Here is a 26,524-nt window from a genome sequence, read left to right on the forward strand (position 1 = left end):
AGAGCATACCATAATATGACCTGTCAAGAGCATGAGCGTTCATACAAGACGCACATCCATGGTAAAGCTACGGTAGAGCATGTACCCTCCATTCTGTTTGTAAGTTTTACCTTCTTACAGTAGACCACTCGTCCGGGCACTGGTACAGCACGTAGCCCGTCTCCAGTTTGGTAGTGTGTTCATACAGGGGTTGGAGACGATGCACGTCGCCTGGACAAAACACAAGTACGGGGAAGAATCGCTGACTCGTCTGACAGGGACTGTCTCTCTCCTCACACAGGTCCCCCTTGTAACCACGGCGACACCGGCACACCACCCCGTTAATCTGGTCAATGCATGTAGCACCGTTCATACAGGGGTTGGAGACGCACTCATCTGAAAGACAAAACACAAGTAGAGGAAAGGAAGAATCACTGGTAGAGCATGTAGCACCGTTCATACAGGGGTTGGAGACGCACTCGTCTGAAAGATAAAACACAAGTAGAGGAAAGGAAGAATCACTGGTAGAGCATGTAGCACCGTTCATACAGGGGTTGGAGACGCACTCGTCTGAAAGACAAAACACAAGTAGAGGAAAGGAAGAATCACTGGTAGAGCATGTAGCACCGTTCATACAGGGGTTGGAGACGCACTCGTCTGAAAGACAAAACACAAGTAGAGGAAAGGAAGAATCACTGGTAGAGCATGTAGCACCGTTCATACAGGGGTTGGAGACGCACTCATCTGAAAGATAAAACACAAGTAGAGGAAAGGAAGAATCACTGGTAGAGCATGTAGCACCGTTCATACAGGGGTTGGAGACGCACTCGTCTGAAAGATAAAACACAAGTAGAGGAAAGGAAGAATCACTGGTAGAGCATACTGATTGATTAATTATCGGTTATTGGATGTCAAACCTTTTTTTCATTAGTAGCAAGGGATCTTTTATAAGCACCATCCCACAGACAAGACAGCACATACCACGACCTTTGATACACCAGTCGTGGTGCACTGGCTGGAACGAAAAATAGCCCAATGGGTCCATCTATGAAGATCGATCCTAAACCGACAGCGCATCAACTGAGCACTCTACCATTGGGCTATGTCCCTTCTGAGGTGCTTATGTCACAGGATCAAACCAGTGTCCCACAACAGGCAAATCAAAGTCCATGGTATGAGCTGTCCTGTCTGTGGGAAAGTGCATATAACATCCCACGCAGATAATGGAAAAACATAGCAGATCTCGGACGTCTGCATGTGAGAATTACTGAATGGCAATGACAGACTGTTACATGATGAAGGGTAACAGATGTTTGGTTCCATGAATTTGCCAACACACAAAAAAAAGATAATTTCTGTCAAATCCAGAGACACACAAGTTTTTTTCGTTGAGTGAAACGACTAGATTTATTAATCCTCGGCTATCGGATGTCAGACATTTGGTAATTTTGACATAATATATATATATATATAGTCTTAGAGAGTAAACGTGCTACATATTTCCATTAGCAGTTAAGAATCTTTTATATGCACTTTCCCACAGACAGGATAGCACATACCATGGCCTTTGTCCAGTTGTGGTGCATTGGTTGGGAACATGAAAAAACCCAGTAGTTGAATGGATCCATCAAGGTGGCTTGATCCTGCGATACAATCACCTCAGGCGCGCACCCAACTGACTGAGACCATATGAAAGGCTGTGGTATGTGTTATCCTGTCTGGGGAATGATACATATAAAAGATTCCTTGCTACTATTAATGGAAAAATGTAGCGGGGTTAATCTCCAAAAATATATATATCAAAATTACCAAATGTTTGAAATTCAATAGCAGATGATTAATAAATCAATGTGCTCTAGTGGTGTTGTTAAACAAAACAAACAAACTAAATCCCACCCCTATTGGCAATAAGGTAACATTTCAAAAGCGGACTTAGTACTTACTGATATTGACCTCACAATTGTCGCCGGTGTAACCTGCATTACAGATACAGCTCCGACTGTACGCTGCAGATTGACTCACCGATATTGACCTCACAATTGTCGCTGGTGTAACCTGTGTTACAGATACAGCTCCGACTGTACGGTGCAGACTGACTCACCAATATTGACCTCACAATTGTCGCCGGTGTAACCTGCGTTACAGATACAGCTCCGACTGTACGCTGCAGATTGACTCACCGATATTGACCTCACAATTGTCGCCGGTGTAACCTGCGTTACAGATGCAGCTGCGACTGTACGCTGCAGACTGACTCACCGATATTGACTTCACAATTGTCGCCGGTGTAACCTGCGTTACAGATACAGCTCCGACTGTACGCTGCAGACTGACTCACCGATATTGACCTCACAATTGTTGCCGGTGTAACCTGCGTTACAGATACAGCTCCGACTGTACACTGCAGACTGACTCACCGATATTGACCTCACAATTGTCGCCAGTGTAACCTGCGTTACAGATACAGCTCCGACTGTACGCTGCAGACTGACTCACCGATATTGACCTCACAATTGTTGCCGGTGTAACCTGCGTTACAGATACAGCTCCGACTGATGTTGCTGGTTTCCACACACCGAGAATTGAACGCATCACACGGGTTCACAGAACACGGGTAGCGCAAAACCTCATCACATCTACAAAGAAAAGACAAAAACAAATATTCATCACATCAATGAGAACATGCACTCTGTCCCCTACTACATGTATACCTCCAAAGGTCAAAGGCCATAACTGTGAAAAATGACTAAAATGCCATACTAGCTATAGTAGTGTACTCACACACTGTTCTATACTAGCTATAGTAGTGTACTCACACACTGTTCTATACTAGCTATAGTAGTGTACTCACACACTGTTCTATACTAGCTATAGTAGTGTACTCACAGACTGTTCTATACTAGCTATAGTAGTGTACTCACACACTGTTCTATACTAGCTATAGTAGTGTACTCACACACTGTTCTATACTAGCTATAGTAGTGTACTCACACACTGTTCTATACTAGCTATAGTAGTGTACTCACACACTGTTCTATACTAGCTATAGTAGTGTACTCACAGACTGTTCTATACTAGCTATAGTAGTGTACTCACACACTGTTCTATACTAGCTATAGTAGTGTACTCACACACTGTTCTATACTAGCTATAGTAGTGTACTCACAGACTGTTCTATACTAGCTATAGTAGTGTACTCACACACTGTTCTATACTAGCTATAGTAGTGTACTCACAGACTGTTCTATACTAGCTATAGTAGTGTACTCACAGACTGTTCTAAACTAGCTATAGTAGTGTACTCACAGACTGTTCTATAGTAGTGTACTCACAGACTGTTCTATACTAGCTATAGTAGTGTACTCACACACTGTTCTATACTAGCTATAGTAGTGTACTCACAGACTGTTCTATACTAGCTATAGTAGTGTACTCACAGACTGTTCTATACTAGCTATAGTAGTGTACTCACACACTGTTCTATACTAGCTATAGTAGTGTACTCACAGACTGTTCTATACTAGCTATAGTAGTGTACTCACAGACTGTTCTATACTAGCTATAGTAGTGTACTCACACACTGTTCTATACTAGCTATAGTAGTGTACTCACACACTGTTCTATACTAGCTATAGTAGTGTACTCACAGACTGTTCTATACTAGCTATAGTAGTGTACTCACACAGTTCTATACTAGCTATATTAGTGTACTCACACACTGTTCTATAGTAGCTATATTAGTGTACTCAGTGTTCTATAGTAGCTATATTAGTGTACTCACACACTGTTCTATAGTAGCTATATTAGTGTACTCACACAGTTCTATACTAGCTATAGTAGTGTACTCACACTGTTCTATAGTAGTTATATTAGTGCACTCACACTGTTCTATAGTAGCTATAGTAATATACTCACAGACCGTTCTATACTAGCTATAGTAGTGTACTCACACACTGTTCTATAGTAGTGTACTCACAGACTGTTCTATACTAGCTATAGTAATGTACTCACACACTGTTCTATAGTAGCTATATTAGTGTACTCAGATTGTTCTATACTAGCTATATTAGTGTACTCACAGACTGTTCTATAGTAGCTATATTAGTGTACTCACAGACTGCCCGTGTAGCCACTGAACAGTGGACAGTGACAGGTGTAGGATCTCAGTTTATCCTGACACACTCCGCTGTTACGACACGGGTTCACCTCACAGTCATCCAGATCTTTCTCACACCGGTCACCACTGATTCGACCTGCAAATAAAAACATTAAAGTATATATTTTACTATTCTATACCAGTGTAAGCATGTGTTCGGGGGTGGGTGGGGTGTATGTGTGTGTCAAAACCTCCCCAGCTCAAGGACATGTGTGTTTTCAATATTATTATGATAGTTTCTGGATTAGCATGACTCAACCCTCCTATAAACTTCACTCTCCAGTCTACACCCCCCACCCCACCTGTCCTAAAATTCCTGAATTCCCGCCTGCACTGATACATGTAAGTATCATCTACAATAAAATTTGACCCCAAGATAAACAAAATCCACATCAAGTACAGTACCTGTATAAAGAAAGATGAAAATCTGCCTTGGCCCTCCCTCCCTCCCTCCCACCCCCCCACCCCCCCTACAAGAGACTGGACATGTGCCGCCTTCAAACTTACTTGTTCCACAAAAGCAGGCTTACGTTCCGTCGCAATGTTGTCAAACTTACTTGTTCCACAAAAGCAGGCGTACGTTCCGTCGCAATGTTGTCAAACTTACTTGTTCCACAAAAGCAGGCGTACGTTCCGTCGCAATGTTGTCAAACTTACTTGTTCCACAAAAGCAGGCGTACGTTCCGTCGCAATGTTGTCAAACTTACTTGTTCCACAAAAGCAGGCGTACGTTCCGTCTCGGTTGTTGTCAAACTTACTTGTTCCACAAAAGCAGGCGTACGTTCCGTCTCATGTTGTCAAACTTACTTGTTCCACAAAAGCAGGCATACGTTCCGTCTCGGTTGTTGTCAAACTTACTTGTTCCACAAAAGCAGGCGTACGTTCCGTCTCGGTTGTTGTCAAACTTACTTGTTCCACAAAAGCAGGCATACGTTCCGTCTCGGTTGTTGTCAAACTTACTTGTTCCACAAAAGCAGGCGTACGTTCCGTCTCATGTTGTCAAACTTACTTGTTCCACAAAAGCAGGCATACGTTCCGTCTCGGTTGTTGTCAAACTTACTTGTTCCACAAAAGCAGGCGTACGTTCCATCTCATGTTGTCAAACTTACTTGTTCCATAAAAGCAGGCGTACGTTCCGTCTCATGTTGTCAAACTTACTTGTTCCACAAAAGCAGGCGTACGTTCCGTCTCGGTTGTTGCGGCATGACCCCCTGTTGTAACACGGCCGTGAACTGCACGGGTCAAGTTCGGTCTCACAGTTACGACCAGTGTATACTACAATACAAACAGTAATCATTAAATCACACACGTTCTGTCTCACAGTTACGACCAGTGTATACTACAATACAAACAGTAATCATTAAATCACACACACTACGTTACAGTTACGACCAGTGTATACTGCAATACAAACAGTAATAATTAAATCACACACATTACATCAGTTACGACCAGTGTATACTACAATACAAACAGTGATCATTAAATCACACACGCTCTGTCTCACAGTTATGACCAGTGTATACTGCAATACAAACAGTAATCATTAAATCACACACACACTGTCTCAGTTACGACCAGTGTATACTGCAATACAAACAGTAATCATTAAATCACACATGCTCTGTCTCACAGTTACAACCAGTGTATACTGCAATACAAACAGTAATCATTAAATCACACACACACTGTCTCACAGTTACGACCAGTGAATACTGCAATACAAACAGTAATCATTAAATCACACACGCTCTGTCTCAGTTACGACCAGTGTATACTGCAATACAAACAGTAATCATTAAATCACACACACACTGTCTCACAGTTACGACCAGTATATACTGCAATACAAACAGTGATCATTAAATCACACACGCTCTGTCTCAGTTACGACCAGTGTATACTGCAATACAAACAGTAATCATTAAATCACACACACTCTGTCTCACAGTTACGACCAGTATATACTGCAATACAAACAGTGATCATTAAATCACACACGCTCTGTCTCAGTTACGACCAGTGTATACTGCAATACAAACAGTAATCATTAAATCACACACACTCTGTCTCACAGTTATGACCAGTGTATACTGCAATACAAACAGTACGTTTATCAGTATTATTAGTAGCTGTAATTTTATAAATTTATACAATAATCAGTAAATCATGCAATAATGGCCAGTGTACATTGCAGTACAAACCTACTATGTTCTTATACTACTCACTTTCAATACAGTACAAACTATGTTCTTATACTACTTGCTTTCAATACAGTACAAACTATGTTCTTATACTACTTGCTTTCAATACAGTACAAACCTACTATGTTCTTATACTACTTGCTTTCAATACAGTACAAACTATGTTCTTATACTACTCACTTTCAATACAGTACAAACTATGTTCTTATACTACTCACTTTCAATACAGTACAAACTATGTTCTTATACTACTCACTTTCAATACAGTACACACCTACTATGTTCTTATACTACTCGCTTTCAATACAGTACAAACCTACTATGTTCTTATACTACTCGCTTTCAATACAGTACAAACCTACTATGTTCTTATACTACTTGCTTTCAATACAGTACAAACTATGTTCTTATACTACTCGCGTTCAATACAGTACAAACTTACTATGTTCTTATACTACTCGCTTTCAATACAGTACAAACCTACTATGTTCTTATACTACTCGCTTTCAATACAGTACAAACCTACTATGTTCTTATACTACTCACTTTCAATACAGTACAAACTGTTCTTATACTACTTGCTTTCAATACAGTACAAACCAACTATGTTCTTATACTACTTGCTTTCAATACAGTACAAACTATGTTCTTATACTACTCGCTTTCAATACAGTACAAACTTACTATGTTCTTATACTACTTCGCTTTCAATACAGTACAAACCTACTATGTTCTTATACTACTCGCTTTCAATACAGTACAAACTATGTTCTTATACTACTCGCTTTCAATACAGTATAAAAATACATGGTAAAAACAAAAAAATAACAAAATACTAAAAGTAAAATAACTTGTTATACTGTGTCACAAAGGAATTAAGTAGATTCAAACATGACATCAAAAAGTAATTAATTAAGTACACTTAATCATATGATCACAAAATTATTAAGTAGACTTAAACATAAGATCATAAAAAAATAAGTAGACTTAAATATAATGTCACAAGTGTAGACAAAGATAACATAAAAAAGAAGAAAAGTAGATTAAACATAATACCACAAAAGAATTAAGAAGACTTAAACATAACTATCACAATGAATAAGTAGACTTAAACATAACTATCACAATGAATTAAGTAGACTTAAACATAACTATCACAATGAATTAAGTAGACTTAATGTCCTCACAAACGAAGTGTACTCACTGGAGTTGGGAAAATTAACTAAGTAGACCTAAGCAAGTGCTCACAAATGAAGTGTACTCACTGGGGTTGGGAAAACGAACTAAGTAGACTTAAGCAAGTGCTCACAAATGAAGTGTACTCACTGGGGTTGGGAAAACAAACTAAGTAGACCTAAGCAAGTGCTCACAAATGAAGTTTACTCACTGGGGTTGGAGCAAATGAAGTGTACTTACTGGGGTTGGAGCAGATGCACTGATAGTCGTGACCAGCCGTGACACAGCGCCCTCCGTTCTTACACGGGCCGGAGCCGCAGAACGTGACGGGGACGCAGTCGGTGGAGGCCGTCGAGCCTTGGTACAGAGTCGTCTGGTTCTTCATGCACTCGTCACAGCCCGTGTGGCGGGCCCGGGACTGGTAGAACCCGCGCGGACAAGTCCTGCATGGAGAGAACCCGCTGCTGGAAAACTCACCCGCCGAGCACTCGGCTGGAAGACAATCAAACACAGTTCACTGTCATGGAAAGCATGCGCGGCTAATATTATTCAAAGCCATACATGTATTAGCCCTATGTTATCATATAACTGTTATAGGTATAGCAGTGTTGTAGTGACACCATAGCCTACAATAGTTTTATGATATCGTAGCAAAAAAATAGCTTCAAATATCTGTACCATGGTGTCATATTGGTGAAATGATGAACTATGAATCAAAGCTGACCGTGGTAAAATTATTTGAAGCTAATTTGAAAATAAACTGACATCTGTAGGTACAAGTATTAACCAGTTTTCCTGGTTGCACCCTTTGCTTATATACCACTGGGATACATTTCATACATCAAGTGTTTCTGCCAGAAATACATTTTTGGGTGTGGCACTTTGGTACTGAATGCAACCACAGTCAACAAGGGGTATGAGGGGCCTCACCCAGAAAGAAAATGGGTTAAGTTTAATGTTAGGGTTAAGAAAATCACACAGTAATAATAAGAGTAATTAATTTTGTCAAAAAGTTAACTTTAAAAAAAAAAATCTGCAAACAAATTTGGGTATGGCGCCATACCCGTTTTACCCTCTAAGTAAGTACTCACTCTGACAGAAACCCTGTATGTCTATTGGTCAACCAGTTAGTATAAGTAATTACTTACTCTGATAGATACCCTGTACGTCTATTGGTCAACCAGTTAATATAAGTAAGTACTCACTCTGATAGATACCCTGTACGTCTATTGGTCAACCAGTTAGTATAAGTAAGTACTCACTCTGACAGATACCCTGTACGTCTATTGGTCAAGCAGTTAGTATAAGTAATTACTCACTCTGATAGATACCCTGTATGTCTATTGGTCAACCAGTTAGTATAAGTAAGTACTCACTCACACAGATACCCTGTACGTCTATTGGTCAACCAGTTAGTATAAGTAAGTACTCACTCACACAGATACCCTGTACGTCTATTGGTCAACCAGTTAGTATAAGTAAGTACTCATTCTGACAGATACCCTGTACGTCTATTGGTCAACCAGTTAGTATAAGTAAGTACTCATTCTGACAGATACCCTGTACGTCTATTGGTCAACCAGTTAGTATAAGTAAGTACTCACTCTGACAGATACCCTGTACGTCTATTGGTCAAGCAGTTAGTATAAGTAAGTACTCACTCTGACAGATACCCTGTACGTCTATTGGTCAAGCAGTTAGTATAAGTAAGTACTCACTCTGACAGATACCCTGTACGTCTACTGGTCAACCAGTGAGTATAAGTAATTACTCACTCTGACAGGCAGTCACTGAGATCTGTCCTGACCCCCGTGTGTACGTGTTGGGGGGACAGGTCTGACAGAAGATCGTCGAGATGCTGTACGTGTTGGGTGGACACATGTTACACGGAGCGGAACCCGTCGACGAAAACATCCCTCTCGGACAGACTCCTGAAACAGTAGACAAACAGTATGAAACATCCCTCTCGGACAGACTCCTGAAACATTAGACAAACAGAATGAAACATCCCTCTCGGACAGACTCCTGAAACAGTAGACAAACAGAATGAAACATCCCTCTCGGACAGACTCCTGAAACATTAGACAAACAGAATGAAACATCCCTCTCGGACAGACTCCTGAAACAGTAGACAAACAGTATGAAACATCCCTCTCGGACAGACTCCTGAAACATTAGACAAACAGAATGAAACATCCCTCTCGGACAGACTCCTGAAACATTAGACAAACAGAATGAAACATCCCTCTCGGACAGACTCCTGAAACATTAGACAAACAGAATGAAACATCCCTCTCGGACAGACTCCTGAAACATTAGACAAACAGAATGAAACATCCCTCTCGGACAGACTCCTGAAACATTAGACAAACAGAATGAAACATCCCTCTCGGACAGACTCCTGAAACATTAGACAAACAGAATGAAACATCCCTCTCGGACAGACTCCTGAAACATTAGACAAACAGTATGAAACATCCCTCTCGGACAGACTCCTGAAACATTAGACAAACAGAATGAAACATCCCTCTCGGACAGACTCCTGAAACATTAGACAAACAGTATGAAACATCCCTCTCGGACAGACTCCTGAAACATTAGACAAACAGTATGAAACATCCCTCTCGGACAGACTCCTGAAACATTAGACAAACAGTATGAAACATCCCTCTCGGACAGACTCCTGAAACATTAGACAAACAGTATGAAACATCCCTCTCGGACAGACTCCTGAAACATTAGACAAACAGAATGAAACATCCCTCTCGGACAGACTCCTGAAACATTAGACAAACAGAATGAAACATCCCTCTCGGACAGACTCCTGAAACATTAGACAAACAGTATGAAACATCCCTCTCGGACAGACTCCTGAAACATTAGACAAACAGAATGAAACATCCCTCTTGGACAGACTCCTGAAACATTAGACAAACAGAATGAAACATCCCTCTCGGACAGACTCCTGAAACAGTAGACAAACTGAATGAAACATCCCTCTCGGACAGACTCCTGAAACAATAGACAAACAGAATGAAACATCCCTCTCGGACAGACTCCTGAAACAGTAGACAAACAGAATGAAACATCCCTCTCGGACAGACTCCTGAAACAGTAGACAAACTGAATGAAACATCCCTCTCGGACAGACTCCTGAAACATTAGACAAACAGAATGAAACATCCCTCTCGGACAGACTCCTGAAACAGTAGACAAACAGAATGAAACATCCCTCTCGGAAAGACTCCTGAAACAGTAGACAAACAGAATGAAACATCCCTCTCGGACAGACTCCTGAAACATTAGACAAACAGAATGAAACATCCCTCTCGGACAGACTCCTGAAACAGTAGACAAACAGAATGAAACATCCCTCTCGGACAGACTCCTGAAACAGTAGACAAACTGAATGAAACATCCCTCTCGGACAGACTCCTGAAACAGTAGACAAACTGAATGAAACATCCCTCTCGGACAGACTCCTGAAACAATAGACACACAGAATGAAACATCCCTCTCGGACAGACTCCTGAAACAGTAAACAAACAGTTTGAAACATCTCTCTCGGACAGACACCTGAAACAATAGACAAACAGAATGAAACATCTCTCTTGGACAGACACCTGAAACAGTAGTCAAACAGAATGTGTTTAACATGAAGCAGTAAAGAATGTGTTTAACATGAAGCAGTAAAGAATGTGTTTAACATGAAGCAGTAAAGAATGTGTTTAATATGAAGCAGTAAAGAAAAGGAATGTGTTTAATATGAAGCAGTAAAGAATGTGTTATTATGAGCAGTAAAGAAAAGGAATGTGTTTAATATGAGCAGTAAAGAAAAGGAATGTGTTTAATATGAAGTAGTATAGAAAAGGAATGTGTTTAATATGAAGCAGTATAGAACAGGAATATGTTTAATATGAAGCAGTATAAAAAAGGAATGTGTTTAATATGAGCAGTAAAGAAAAGGAATGTGTTTAATATGAAGCCTATAGAACAGGAATATGTTTAATATGAAGCAGTAAAGAATGTGATTAATATGAGCAGTAAAGAAAAGGAATGTGTTTAATATGAGCAGTAAAGAAAAGGAATGTGTTTAATATGAGCAGCATAGAACAGAGACAGAGACAGAGAGAGAGAGAGAGAGAGAGAGAGAGAGAGAGAGAGAGAGAGAGAGAGAGAGAGAGAGAGAGAGAGAGAGAGAGAGAGAGAGAGAGAGAGAGAGAGAGAGACAGAGACAGCTGCTAACAAACAGAAGGGATGTAACTCACTGAAGCACTCAGCCTCGCTGGTGATTGACTGACTGGAGAATGAGCTGGTTGCGGGGTATGGACACGACTCACACACGTTGCTCACAGTGGGGTCGCGGAACTGCCCCACGCCACACGGCATGCACCGTCCACTTCCCGCACTCACGTAGCCGGCCGGACACGAAACTGAAAATTAAAACACAACCTCAGATAATAAAGAAACAATGGTTCTTCGTGATGGGACTTTTACATCCAATAGCTTATGCTTAATTACAAGCCTAGCTGCCTTTCAAGTAGTCAGTGCAACAAAGAGGAAAACTACCCATCTATGGATGGTTGATTTCATAGTTGGTTTGCGTACTGTCCACTATTTCCAGTACTTACTGCAGATGTCCGAGCCATCAGTTCCAGTCCTGATCTCGGCGGCTCCGTAACAGCCGGTGCCGTCCTGCGTTGTGCTGATGTACCGCGCGGTGGACGACGCCGCACAGTTGTTGACGGAGCTGAGTCGCGACACCGCCGACACGGCTGAGGTCATCACGGAAAAAACAGATCTGATCTTGTGAGAACACTGCTGGTAGGTGACCGATGAAAGGCGGGATGGAGTCAGTTCAACTGTGATGTCCGCTGTCACCTGATATAACAGAGAAGAAACACACATAAAGTAAATTATTGTAAATTATTTTAAAACAATCACCGATATTCAGAACCAGTTTAAGGATCCATGGGGCCTGTAGCACAAAAAACAGCAGGGTCCTCCCTTCCCAGGATATATATTCTGTAGCACAAAAACAGCAGGGACCCCCTTCCCAGGATATATATTCTGTAGCACAAAAAACAGCAGGGACTCCCTTCCCAGGATATATATTCTGTAGCGACTAGGATAAACCTGCTCTGTTGATATTGTGAGAACATTGCTGGCATGTAAGAAATGACAGGTGGGATGGGGTCAGTGCAACCACAATGTCCACTGTCACCTGATACAACAGACAAGAAACCTGTTATATATAATTATAAAATAGTCCAAAAAAAAAAAAAACCAGGAAAAAAAAAGAAGAGAAGAAATGCAGTCAAGTAAACAACAGAGAGGAAACCCATAACAAGTGTTGTAAATTATTTTAAAATGCAATCAACTGTAACAACAGAGAAGAAACTTGTATGCATTGTAAATTACATTTTGGTACCAGCTTAACCCTGACAATGTTTGACTCACACTTCTGAATGAAGCCGAGACTGTGACGGGGTGGAAGTTTGGTCTGTTGGGGGGGTTAGGGTTAGGGTTAGATATGTTTAACTATACAGTAATAATATGTGTTGGGTTCCATCTTAACCCTGACAATGTTTGACTCACACTTCCGAATGAAGCCGAGACTGTGACGGGGTGGAAGTTTGGTCTGTTGGGGTTAGGGTTAGGGTTAGATATGTTTAACTATACAGTAATAATATGTGTTGGGTTCCATCTTAACCCTGACAATGATCATCCGCGGGACGATGTCGCTGCAGATGTTGGTGAGGCTGGTGACGAGTGCCGGCATGTTTGCGAGGAGCTGCTGCTGGTACGACGACCGACATTCCTCCGTCACCTGGTCGCCCACACCCAGTGAGTAGCTCAGGCGAGTCGTGATCCGGTACGCCGTCACGTCCTGGTCTGAGGGGTATAAATTAAATACTATAGTAGTCATATATTAAATATAGTGTATTAGTCGTATATTAAATATAGTGTATTAGTCATATATTAAATAGTGTATTAGTCAGGCGGTCGTGATCCGGTACGCCGTCACGTCCTGGTCTGAGGGGTATAAATCAAATACTATAGTAGTCATATATTACATATAGTGTATTAGTCATATATTAAATATAGTGTATTAGTCATATATTAAATATAGTGTATTAGTCATATATTAAATATAGTGTATTAGTCAGGTGCGTCGTGATCCGGTACGCCGTCACGTCCTGGTCTGAGGGGTATAAATCAAATACTATAGTAGTCATATATTAAATATAGTGTATTAGTCAGGTGCATCGTGATCCGGTGCGCCGTCACGTCCTGGTCTGAGGGGTATAAATCAAATACTATATAGTAGTCATATATTAAATATAGTGTATTAGTCATATATTAAATATAGTGTATTAGTCATATATTAAATAGTGTATTAGTCAGGCGGTCGTGATCCGGTACGCCATCACGTCCTGGTCTGAGGGGTATAAATCAAATACTATAGTAGTCATATATTAAATATAGTGTATTAGTTATATATTAAATATAGTGTATTAGTCATATATAAAATAGTGTATTAGTCAGGCGGTCGTGATCCGGTGCGTCGTCACGTTCTGGTTTGAGGGGTATAAATCAAATACTGTAGTAGTCATATATTAAATATAGTGTATTAGTTATATATTAAATATAGTGTATTAGTCATATATTAAATATAGTGTATTAGTCATGAATTAAATAGTGTATTAGTCATATATCAAATATACCGGTAGTGTATTATATAGTCATGAATTAAATAGTGTATTAGTCATGAATTATATAGTGTACTAGTCATATTCAAAACTGAGTGAAGCAGGGACAGAAACTATTGCTCATATATTATTATACCCTCGCCCAAGTAAAGTAGAAATATATTTTCTTAATAATACAGTAGACTCTGTACAAACCAAATTAAAGATGCACTGATGAAATGTGATTAGTATATACCGTATTCCAACTGAACGTGGTTGTACATGTTTATACAAAAATTCAGATTGTGCAGATACAAGATTAAAGTGAATCTGCTTTATAATGTAGAAATATAAACATTTAAATATATGAGATATAAATATTTTAGTCTGATTATGAAAAATAAAACATGTATTCTAATAATCTTATAAGAAATAGTCAGTTATTATTATACAAGTAATGTATACATGTATTCTAATAATCTTATAAGAAATAGTCAGTTGTAGTACAGGTAATGTATACATGTATTCTAATAATCTTATAAGAAATAGTCAGTTATTATTATACAGGTAATGTATACATGTATTCTAATAATCTTCTAAGAAATAGTACGTCAGTTATTATACAGGTAATGTATACATGTATTCTAATAATCTTATAAGAAATAGTCAGTTATTGAACAGGTAATGTATACATGTATTCTAATAATCTAAAAAAGAAATAGTCAGTTATTGTACAGGTAATGTATACATGTATTCTAATAATCTTGTAAGAAATAGTCAGTTGTTATACAGGTAATGTATACATGTATTCTAATAATCTAAAAAAGAAATAGTCAGTTATTGTACAGGTAATGTATACATGTATTCTAATAATCTTGTAAGAAATAGTCAGTTGTTATACAGGTAATGTATACATGTATTCTAATAATCTTATAAGAAATAGTCAGTTGTAGTACAGGTAATGTATACATGTATTCTAATAATCTTATAAGAAATAGTCAGTTATTGAACAGGTAATGTATACATGTATTCTAATAATCTAGAAAAGAAATAGTCAGTTATTGTACAGGTAATGTATACATGTATTCTAATAATCTAAAAAAGAAATAGTCAGTTATTGTACAGGTAATGTATACATGTATTCTAATAATCTTGTAAGAAATAGTCAGTTGTTATACAGGTAATGTATACATGTATTCTAATAATCTTATAAGAAATAGTCAGTTATTATACAGGTAATGTATACATGTATTCTAATAATCTTATAAGAAATAGTACGTCAGTTATTATACAGGTAATGTATACATGTATTCTAATAATCTTATAAGAAATAGTCAGTTATTGTACAGGTAATGTATACATGTATTGTAATAATCTTCTAAGAAATAGTCAGTTGTTATACAGGTAATGTATACATGTATTGTAATAATCTTCTAAGAAATAGTCAGTTGTTGTACAGGTAATGTATACATGTACTGTAATAATCTTCTAAGAAATAGTCAGTTATTGTACAGGTAATGTATACATGTATTCTAATAATCTTATAAGAAATAGTCAGTTATTGTACAGGTAATGTATACATGTATTCTAATAATCTTATAAGAAATAGTACGTCAGTTATTATACAGTAATGTATACATGTATTCTAATATCTTGTACAGTTGTTATACAGGTAATGTATACATGTATTCTAATAATCTTAAAGAAATAGTCAGTTGTTGTAAGGTAATGTATACATGTATTGTAATAATCTTCTAAGAAATAGTCAGTTATTGTACAGGTAATGTATACATGTATTCTAATAATCTTCTAAGAAATAGTCAGTTATTATACAAGTAATGTATACATGTATGTAATAATCTTCTAAGAAATAGTCAGTTATTGTACAGGTAATGTATACATGTATTGTAATAATCTTCTAAGAAATCAGTTATTGTACAGGTAATGTATACAATTGTAATAATCTTCTAAGAAATAGTCAGTTGTTATACAGTAATGTATACATGTATTGTAATAATCTTCTAAGAAATAGTCAGTTGTTATACAGGTAATGTATACATGTATTGTAATAATCTTCTAAGAAATAGTCAGTTATTGTACAGGTAATGTATACATGTATTGTAATAATCTTGTAAGAAATAGTCAGTTGTTATACAGGTAATGTATACATGTATTCTAATAATCTTAGAAGAAATAGTCACTTGTTGTACAGGTAATGTATACATGTATTGTAATAATCTTCTAAGAAATAGTCAGTTGTTATACAGGTAATGTATACATGTATTGTAATAATCTTGTAAGAAATAGTCAGTTGTTATACAGGTAATGTATACATGTATTCTAATAATCTTAGAAGAAATAGTCAGTTATTGTACAGGTAATGTATACATGTATTGTAATAATCTTGTAAGAAATAGTCAGTTGTTATACAGGTAATGTATACATGTATTCTAATAATCTTAGAAGAAATAGTCAGTTATTGTACAGGTAATGTATACATGTATTGTAATAATCTTCTAAGAAATAGTCAGTTGTTATACAAGTAATGTATACATGTATTGTAATAATCTTCTAAGAAATAGTCAGTTGTTATACAGGTAATGTATACATGTATTGTAATAATCTTCTAAGAAATAGTCAGTTATTGTACAGGTAATGTATACATGTATTGTAATAATCTTGTAAGAAATAGTCAGTTGTTATACAGGTAATGTATACATGTATTCTAATAATCTTAGAAGAAATAGTCAGTTATTGTACAGGTAATGTATACATGTATTGTAATAATCTTGTAAGAAATAGTCAGTTGTTATACAGGTAATGTATACATGTATTGTAATAATCTTGTAAGAAATAGTCAGTTGTTATACAGGTAATGTATACATGTATTGTAATAATCTTCTAAGAAATAGTCAGTTATTGTACAGGTAATGTATACATGTATTGTAATAATCTTGTAAGAAATAGTCAGTTGTTATACAGGTAATGTATACATGTATTCTAATAATCTTAGAAGAAATAGTCAGTTATTGTACAGGTAATGTATACATGTATTGTAATAATCTTCTAAGAAATAGTCAGTTGTTATACAGGTAATGTATACATGTATTGTAATAATCTTCTATGAAATAGTCAGTTATTGTACAGGTAATGTATACATGTATTCTAATAATCTTGTAAGAAATAGTCAGTTGTTATACAGGTAATGTATACATGTATTGTAATAATCTTCTAAGAAATAGTCAGTTATTGTACAGGTAATGTATACATGTATTCTAATAATCTTAGAAGAAATAGTCAGTTATTGTACAGGTAATGTATACATGTATTGTAATAATCTTGTAAGAAATAGTCAGTTATTATACAGGTAATGTATACATGTATTCTAATAATCTTATAAGAAATAGTACGTCAGTTATTATACAGGTAATGTATACATGTATTGTAATAATCTTCTAAGAAATAGTCAGTTATTGTACAGGTAATGTATACATGTATTCTAATAATCTTCTAAGAAATAGTCAGTTATTATACAAGTAATGTATACATGTATTGTAATAATCTTCTAAGAAATAGTCAGTTATTGTACAGGTAATGTATACATGTATTGTAATAATCTTCTAAGAAATAGTCAGTTATTGTACAGGTAATGTATACATGTATTGTAATAATCTTCTAAGAAATAGTCAGTTGTTATACAAGTAATGTATACATGTATTGTAATAATCTTCTAAGAAATAGTCAGTTGTTATACAGGTAATGTATACATGTATTGTAATAATCTTCTAAGAAATAGTCAGTTATTGTACAGGTAATGTATACATGTATTGTAATAATCTTGTAAGAAATAGTCAGTTGTTATACAGGTAATGTATACATGTATTCTAATAATCTTAGAAGAAATAGTCACTTGTTGTACAGGTAATGTATACATGTATTGTAATAATCTTCTAAGAAATAGTCAGTTGTTATACAGGTAATGTATACATGTATTGTAATAATCTTGTAAGAAATAGTCAGTTGTTATACAGGTAATGTATACATGTATTCTAATAATCTTAGAAGAAATAGTCAGTTATTGTACAGGTAATGTATACATGTATTGTAATAATCTTGTAAGAAATAGTCAGTTGTTATACAGGTAATGTATACATGTATTCTAATAATCTTAGAAGAAATAGTCAGTTATTGTACAGGTAATGTATACATGTATTGTAATAATCTTCTAAGAAATAGTCAGTTGTTATACAAGTAATGTATACATGTATTGTAATAATCTTCTAAGAAATAGTCAGTTGTTATACAGGTAATGTATACATGTATTGTAATAATCTTCTAAGAAATAGTCAGTTATTGTACAGGTAATGTATACATGTATTGTAATAATCTTGTAAGAAATAGTCAGTTGTTATACAGGTAATGTATACATGTATTCTAATAATCTTAGAAGAAATAGTCAGTTATTGTACAGGTAATGTATACATGTATTGTAATAATCTTGTAAGAAATAGTCAGTTGTTATACAGGTAATGTATACATGTATTGTAATAATCTTGTAAGAAATAGTCAGTTGTTATACAGGTAATGTATACATGTATTGTAATAATCTTCTAAGAAATAGTCAGTTATTGTACAGGTAATGTATACATGTATTGTAATAATCTTGTAAGAAATAGTCAGTTGTTATACAGGTAATGTATACATGTATTCTAATAATCTTAGAAGAAATAGTCAGTTATTGTACAGGTAATGTATACATGTATTGTAATAATCTTCTAAGAAATAGTCAGTTGTTATACAGGTAATGTATACATGTATTGTAATAATCTTCTATGAAATAGTCAGTTATTGTACAGGTAATGTATACATGTATTCTAATAATCTTGTAAGAAATAGTCAGTTGTTATACAGGTAATGTATACATGTATTGTAATAATCTTCTAAGAAATAGTCAGTTATTGTACAGGTAATGTATACATGTATTCTAATAATCTTAGAAGAAATAGTCAGTTGTTATACAGGTAATGTATACATGTATTCTAATAATCTTAGAAGAAATAGTCAGTTATTGTACAGGTAATGTATACATGTATTCTTTAATTTATCATATATGTACATGTCAGTAAAATAACGTTTCTTAAAATAATGTTTTATCACAACTGTACCTAGTGCAGGTGCAGCTCTATATCTAGAAAATATGAAAATTGCTAATTTTAGTTTAAAAGTAGCGTTTTGTATACCTGGAGAAAAAAAAAAAAAAAAAAAAGTTTTATTTAACAATTAATGCACTTAATTTTTTTTTTTCATTTACAGTTGTATGACTTGAGACGTATGGTTTAGGATCACACACAAAAATGAAAGGTAAAAATCTGCTGTCGCCTTTCCATGGGCTTCTCTTTTCAATTAGCAGCAAGAGTTGATTTATATGTACCGGTCCACACACAGAAGAGTACCATTATGATGGCTTCTCTTATGCCAGTCGTGGAGCACTGCATGGCTAGACCCGCCGATGGGGATCAATCCTAGTCCAATCAAAAATCAGGCCTAGCGAACACCCTCTGTTGGCAGCTAGATTGTGTCCTGTATCCTCTTGGTCTGCCACCCTTCATATTATAGGCAAGGCACCAACCATCCCTCTTAATTGGTCTGCCACCCTTCATATTATAGGCAAGGCACCGACCATCCCTCTTAATTGGTCTGCCACCCTTCATATTATAGGCAAGGCACCCACCATCCCTCTTAATTGGTCTGCCACCCTTCATATTATAGGCAAGGCACCCACCATCCCTCTTAATTGGTCTGCCACCCTTCATATTATAGGCAAGGCACCGACCATCCCCCTTGGTCTGCCACCCTTCATATTATAGGAAAGGCACCGACCATCCCCCTTGGTCTGCCACCCTTCATATTATAGGCAAGGCACCGACCATCCCCCTTGGTCTGCCACCCTTCATATTATAGGCAAGGCACCGACCATCCCTCTTGGTCTGCCACCCTTCATATTATAGGCAAGGCACCGACCATCCCTCTTGGTCTGCCACCCTTCATATTATAGGCAAGGCACCGACCATCCCTCTTGGTCTGCCACCCTTCATATTATAGGCAAGGCACCGACCATCCCTCTTGGTCTGCCACCCTTCATATTATAGGCAAGGCATCGACCATCCCTCTTGGTCTGCCACCCTTCATATTATAGGCAAGGCACCGACCATCCCTCTTAATTGGTCTGCCACCCTTCATATTATAGGCAAGGCACCGACCATCCCTCTTAATTGGTCTGCCACCCTTCATATTATAGGCAAGGCACCGACCATCCCTCTTGGTCTGTCACCCTTCATATTATACGCAAGGCACCGACCATCCCTCTTAATTGGTCTGCCACCCTTCATATTATAGGCAAGGCACCGACCATCCCTCTTAATTGGTCTGCCACCCTTCATATTATAGGCAAGGCACCGACCATCCCTCTTGGTCTGCCACCCTTCATATTATAGGCAAGGCACCGACCATCCCTCTTGGTCTGCCACCCTTCATATTATAGGCAAGGCACCGACCATCCCTCTTGGTCTGCCACCCTTCATATTATAGGCAAGGCACCGACCATCCCTCTTAATTGGTCTGCCACCCTTCATATTATAGGCAAGGCACCGACCATCCCTCTTGGTCTGCCACCCTTCATATTATAGGCAAGGCACCGACCATCCCTCTTAATTGGTCTGTCACCCTTCATATTACAGGCAAGGCACCGACCATCCCTCTTAATTGGTCTGCCACCCTTCATATTATAGGCAAGGCACCGACCATCCCTCTTGGTCTGCCACCCTTCATATTATAGGCAAGGCACCGACCATCCCTCTTAATTGGTCTGTCACCCTTCATATTACAGGCAAGGCACCGACCATCCCTCTTAATTGGTCTGCCACCCTTCATATTATAGGCAAGGCACCGACCATCCCTCTTAATTGGTCTGTCACCCTTCATATTATAGGCAAGGCACCGACCATCCCTCTTAATTGGTCTGCCACCCTTCATATTATAGGTAAGGCACTGACCATCCCTCTTGGTCTGCCACCCTTCATATTATAGGCAAGGCACCGACCATCCCTCTTAATTGGTCTGCCACCCTTCATATTATAGGCAAGGCACCGACCATCCCTCTTGGTCTGCCACCCTTCATATTATAGGCAAGGCACCGACCATCCCTCTTGGTCTGCCACCCTTCATCCAAATCAGAACAGTTCTGTGTTGACATGTGCTAAATGGTGACTAACATTTTAGAAAGTTGAAGTTTGTGCTATGTAATAAGTGAACATTAACAACATCAATTAATTGCAAAACAAAAAAAAATCCAAGAAAGTAGGATTTTAAACAATTACAAGGTAAAAAAAATGTTTTTTTTTTTTTAAATTAGTGTAATAAGTGAACATTTAGAAAATTAAGTAATTAATATATTATTAATATGATGTAATTGCACAATGCTGATAATTAATGTAAACTAAACTAATAAATTGGAAAAGATAAAATAATTTTAAAGTGAAAACAATTTTAATGTGAAATTTAGCAGCCAAGCCAAAAAGTATAAACTCTGTATCACTGTGTATTGACCAGTGATTAGTTTCACTCCTAGAATTGCCTCAATTAATTACCACGGAGCTAGAAAAGGGAATTTGAGAGGAAACCTGCTACATTTTTCAATCAGTAGCAATTAAGGAATCTTTTATATACACCATCTTACGGATACCACATACCATGGCTTTTGATATATCAGTCGAGGTGCATTGGTTGGAACGAGAAACAGCCTAATGAGCACACCGATGGGGATTGATTGTTTTTCTTAAATGCGACTGTTAAATGTGAGTGTTTAAATTAAGCACTGTAAATATATTATATTATGTAATACTCTGTAGTTACAGCTAGGCGTTTAAATGTGAGTGTGTTTAAATTAAGCACCGTAAATATATTATATTATGTAATACTCTGTAGTTACAGCTAGGTGTTTAAATGTGAGTGTGTTTAAATTAAGCACCGTAAATATATTATATTATGTAATACTCTGTAGTTACAGCTAGGTGTTTAAATGTGAGTGTGTTTAAATTAAGAACTGTAAATATATTATATTATGTAATACTCTGTAGTTACAGCTAGGTGTTTAAATGTGAGTGTGTTTAAATTAAGCACTGTAAATATATTATATTATGTAATACTCTGTAGTTACAGCTAGGTGTTTAAATGTGAGTGTGTTTAAATTAAGAACTGTAAATATATTATATTATGTAATACTCTGTAGTTACAGCTAGGTGTTTAAATGTGAGTGTTTAAATTAAGCACTGTAAATATATTATATTATGTAATACTCTGTAGTTACAGCTAGGTGTTTAAATGTGAGTGTGTTTAAATTAAGCACCATAAATATATTATATTATGTAATACTCTGTAGTTACAGCTAGGTGTTTAAATGTGAGTGTTTAAATTAAGCACTGTAAATATATTATATTATGTAATACTCTGTAGTTACAGCTAGGTGTGTAAGACAAAAGCAGTGTTTAAATTAAGCACCGTAAATATATTATATTATGTAATACTCTGTAGTTACAGCTAGGTGTGTAAGACAAAAGCAGTGTTTAAATTAAGCACCGTAAATATATTATATTATGTAATACTCTGTAGTTACAGCTAGGTGTGTAAGACAAAAGCAGTGTTTAAATTAAGCACCGTAAATATATTATATTATGTAATACTCTGTAGTTACAGCTAGGTGTTTAAATGTGAGTTTTAAATTAAGCACTGTAAATATATTATATTATATTATGTAATACTCTGTAGTTACAGCTAGGTGTGTAAGACAAAAGCAGTGTTTAAATTAAGCACTGTAAATATATTATATTATGTAATACTCTGTAGTTACAGCTAGGTGTTTAAATGTGAGTGTTTAAATTAAGCACTGTAAATATATTATATTATGTAATACTCTGTAGTTACAGCTAGGTGTTTAAATGTGAGTGTGTTTAAATTAAGCACTGTAAATATATTATATTATGTAATACTCTGTAGTTACAGCTAGGTGTTTAAATGTGAGTGTTTAAATTAAGCACCGTAAATATATTATATTATGTAATACTCTGTAGTTACAGCTAGGTGTTTAAATGTGAGTGTGTTTAAATTAAGCACCGTAAATATATTATATTATGTAACACTCTGTAGTTACAGCTAGGTGTTTAAATGTGAATGTGTTTAAATTAAGCACTGTATATATATTATATTATGTAATACTCTGTAGTTACAGCTAGGTGTTTAAATGTGAGTGTTTAAATTAAGCACTGTAAATATATTATATTATGTAATACTCTGTAGTTACAGCTAGGTGTTTAAATGTGAGTGTTTAAATTAAGCACTGTAAATATATTATATTATGTAATACTCTGTAGTTACAGCTAGGTGTTTAAATGTGAGTGTTTAAATTAAGCACTGTAAATATATTATATTATGTAATACTCTGTAGTTACAGCTAGGTGTGTAAGACAAAAGCAGTGTTTAAATTAAGCACTGTAAATATATTATATTATGTAATACTCTGTAGTTACAGCTAGGTGTTTAAATGTGAGTGTTTAAATTAAGCACTGTAAATATATTATATTATGTAATACTCTGTAGTTACAGCTAGGTGTGTAAGACAAAAGCAGTGTTTAAATTAAGCACTGTAAATATATTATATTATGTAATACTCTGTAGTTACAGCTAGGTGTGTAAGACAAAAGCAGTGTTTAAATTAAGCACTGTAAATATATTATATTATGTAATACTCTGTAGTTACAGCTAGGTGTGTAAGACAAAATCAGTTTTTGTAAATTCCGACCATCGTGTCTAACGTTGTTTAATTATGCTGGCTGGCACTGCACAACTACTGTGAAATAACAGCAAGGGATCTTTTGTAAGTAGGCAGACTTTTCCTGACTGACAGGACAGCACATACCATGGTGTTAGATACTCCAGCTGAAGCCTTAATTTAAGACAATGTTAGACCCATTTTGAGTTTTAACGAATGTTGGCCAATACACAGCAATATGAAGTAAATATAAACGGATACCAAACCTGTGAAGGCTGCATGTAAAATGTAAGTTGTCATACTTATTGTCATACTTATTGTCATACTTATTGTATTTCAAGTTTGTTAATAGAACACGGAACACGACCATTCTACATGTATGTACAGAAACTAAAGACACAGATGAAAAACTAATTTTACTGATGATACACTAATTATACACTAATTAAACACCAATGATACACCAATGATACACTAATTAAACACTAATGATACACTAATTATGAACAACACTTGGTTTCTTGCCATCCTAGTCGGTACCAAATGAACTCTGTAAATTGACATGCATATGCATTAACTAACATGCATATGCATTAACTAACATGCATATGCATTAACTAACATTCATTTTTCTTTTCTTTAGTTTTTTTATATATCAAATCTCTATGGTCAGATAAAATTGATTTTTGAAAATTTTAATCTCAACCAAATCATTAGGATTAAATGTTTGCCTACCACAACCAAGTACAGGCTATACATGTAGCTTCCAGTAAGCAAAACATCACACCAAACTATTAGGATTAAACGTTTGCCTACCACAACCACATACAGGCTATAGCTTCCATTAAGCAAAACATCACACCAAACTATCTATAAAACTTAACAAATTTCATAAGAAATTATCATAAGAAATTATTTCACCAAATTAAAATAAAATTTGACCATTGTTTTTAAACTGAGCAGTTGGTGAATGAGACGGGTTAGACGTGGTAGAGTGTTTGTCTGATGGTCTGTATGTTACGGATTACGTACGAGTTAGACGTGGTAGAGTGTTTGTCTGATGGTCTGTATGTTACGGATTACGTACCAGTTAGACGTGGTAGAGTGTTTGTCTGATGGTCTGTATGTTACGGATTACGTACGAGTTAGACGTGGTAGAGTGTTTGTCCGATGGTCTGTATGTTACGGATTACGTACGAGTTAGTCGTGGTAGAGTGTTTGTCCGATGGTCTGTATGTTACGGATTACGTACGAGTTAGACGTGGTACAGTGTTTGTCCGATGGTCTGTACGTTATGGATTACGTACGAGTTAGACGTGGTAGAGTGTTTGTCTGATGGTCTGTATGTTACGGATTACGTACGAGTTAGTCGTGGTAGAGTGTTTGTCTGATGGTCTGTATGTTACGGATTACGTACGTATGAACTGTTTCCAGTACTTACGAACACAGACGGGTGGTTTACGATCCCAGTCTGAGTTAAACGAACACTGCAGGTCAACACTAGGCCGTATATATTAATATTATACAGACTATGTAAATATATAGTATGAACTGTTTTCAGTACTTACGAACACAGACAGGTGGTTTACGATCCCAGTCAGAGTTGAAAGAACACTGCATATCAACGCTGGATAGTTGCTCGTTCTCGTAAAACACATAGCCCGAAACACAGGTCACCGTACACCGGTACCCCGTGCCTAAACTCACGCACGATGTCATACCGTAATCCACATTCAAAATCCACGACTGGCATTTAGGAGCTGAAAGCAGAATGTGAATATGAAAAAGAGAAGAAAGCAATGTTCAGAGATATCCTGAGGTTATTTTAAAGCAACAGAATCCACGACTGGGATTTCGGGGTTGCAAATAGTACATGAAAATGATATGAAAGAATTAAATGATTATAATGATATCCTGACAATATTTTAAATGCACAGAATCCATGCCTAGCATTTCGGAGCTATATGAAAATATAAAATAACATGCGTCACGTACTAAACAATAAAACATGTCACGTACCTGCCACAGTGACCTGCACTGTACACTTCTCTGTGTTGCCGACATCGTCAGAGGCCGTGATGAACACAGTGTACAGTTTGCCGATGCTCGTCCGGTCGAGGGTCAGCTGGCGGATCGAGTATGACAGAATCACGTTGCCTGAGTTGTCCGTGGCCGATAACACAAAGCTTTCAGCGTTGAACGTCTGGACGTCGTTAGAGCCCTGGATCTGGACTTCCAGGTAACTCTGACAGGTGAGTCGTGGGGGCTCGTTATCTGAAAACAGTTTACATCTAGATAACAAACCATCAGGTAACTCTGACAGGCAAGTTTACATCCTAGATAACAAACCTCCAGGTAATTCTGCCAGGTGAGTAGTTATCTGAAAACAGTTTACATCTTATATAACAAACCACCAGGTAACTTTGACAGGTCAGTTTACATCTTATATAACAAACCTCCAGGTAGCTCTGACAGGTGAGTCGCGGAGGGTTGT

General features: G+C 36.8%; 1 protein-coding gene across 1 annotated transcript in view; it reads right to left on the bottom strand.

The window, feature by feature from the left end:
* The window catches only part of LOC121386162, a 128,479-nt gene that overhangs the window by 69,083 nt on the left and 32,872 nt on the right, over nt 1–26,524 (bottom strand). Inside the window, exons 16-28 of the mRNA XM_041516960.1 lie at nt 26,050–26,304; nt 25,599–25,790; nt 13,229–13,410; nt 12,147–12,396; nt 11,784–11,948; nt 10,452–10,950; nt 9,982–10,104; nt 9,291–9,493; nt 7,756–8,007; nt 5,294–5,410; nt 4,094–4,232; nt 2,476–2,615; nt 247–375 (exon numbers count right to left, since the gene is read on the bottom strand). Coding sequence (XP_041372894.1) covers nt 247–375; nt 2,476–2,615; nt 4,094–4,232; nt 5,294–5,410; nt 7,756–8,007; nt 9,291–9,493; nt 9,982–10,104; nt 10,452–10,950; nt 11,784–11,948; nt 12,147–12,396; nt 13,229–13,410; nt 25,599–25,790; nt 26,050–26,304 — 2,646 coding nt within the window. The remainder of the gene's footprint in view (nt 1–246; nt 376–2,475; nt 2,616–4,093; nt 4,233–5,293; nt 5,411–7,755; nt 8,008–9,290; nt 9,494–9,981; nt 10,105–10,451; nt 10,951–11,783; nt 11,949–12,146; nt 12,397–13,228; nt 13,411–25,598; nt 25,791–26,049; nt 26,305–26,524) is intronic.

This window comes from Gigantopelta aegis, chromosome 12, assembly GCF_016097555.1.
Source record: "Gigantopelta aegis isolate Gae_Host chromosome 12, Gae_host_genome, whole genome shotgun sequence".
In the NCBI taxonomy this organism is placed as follows: Eukaryota; Metazoa; Mollusca; class Gastropoda; order Neomphalida; family Peltospiridae; genus Gigantopelta; species Gigantopelta aegis.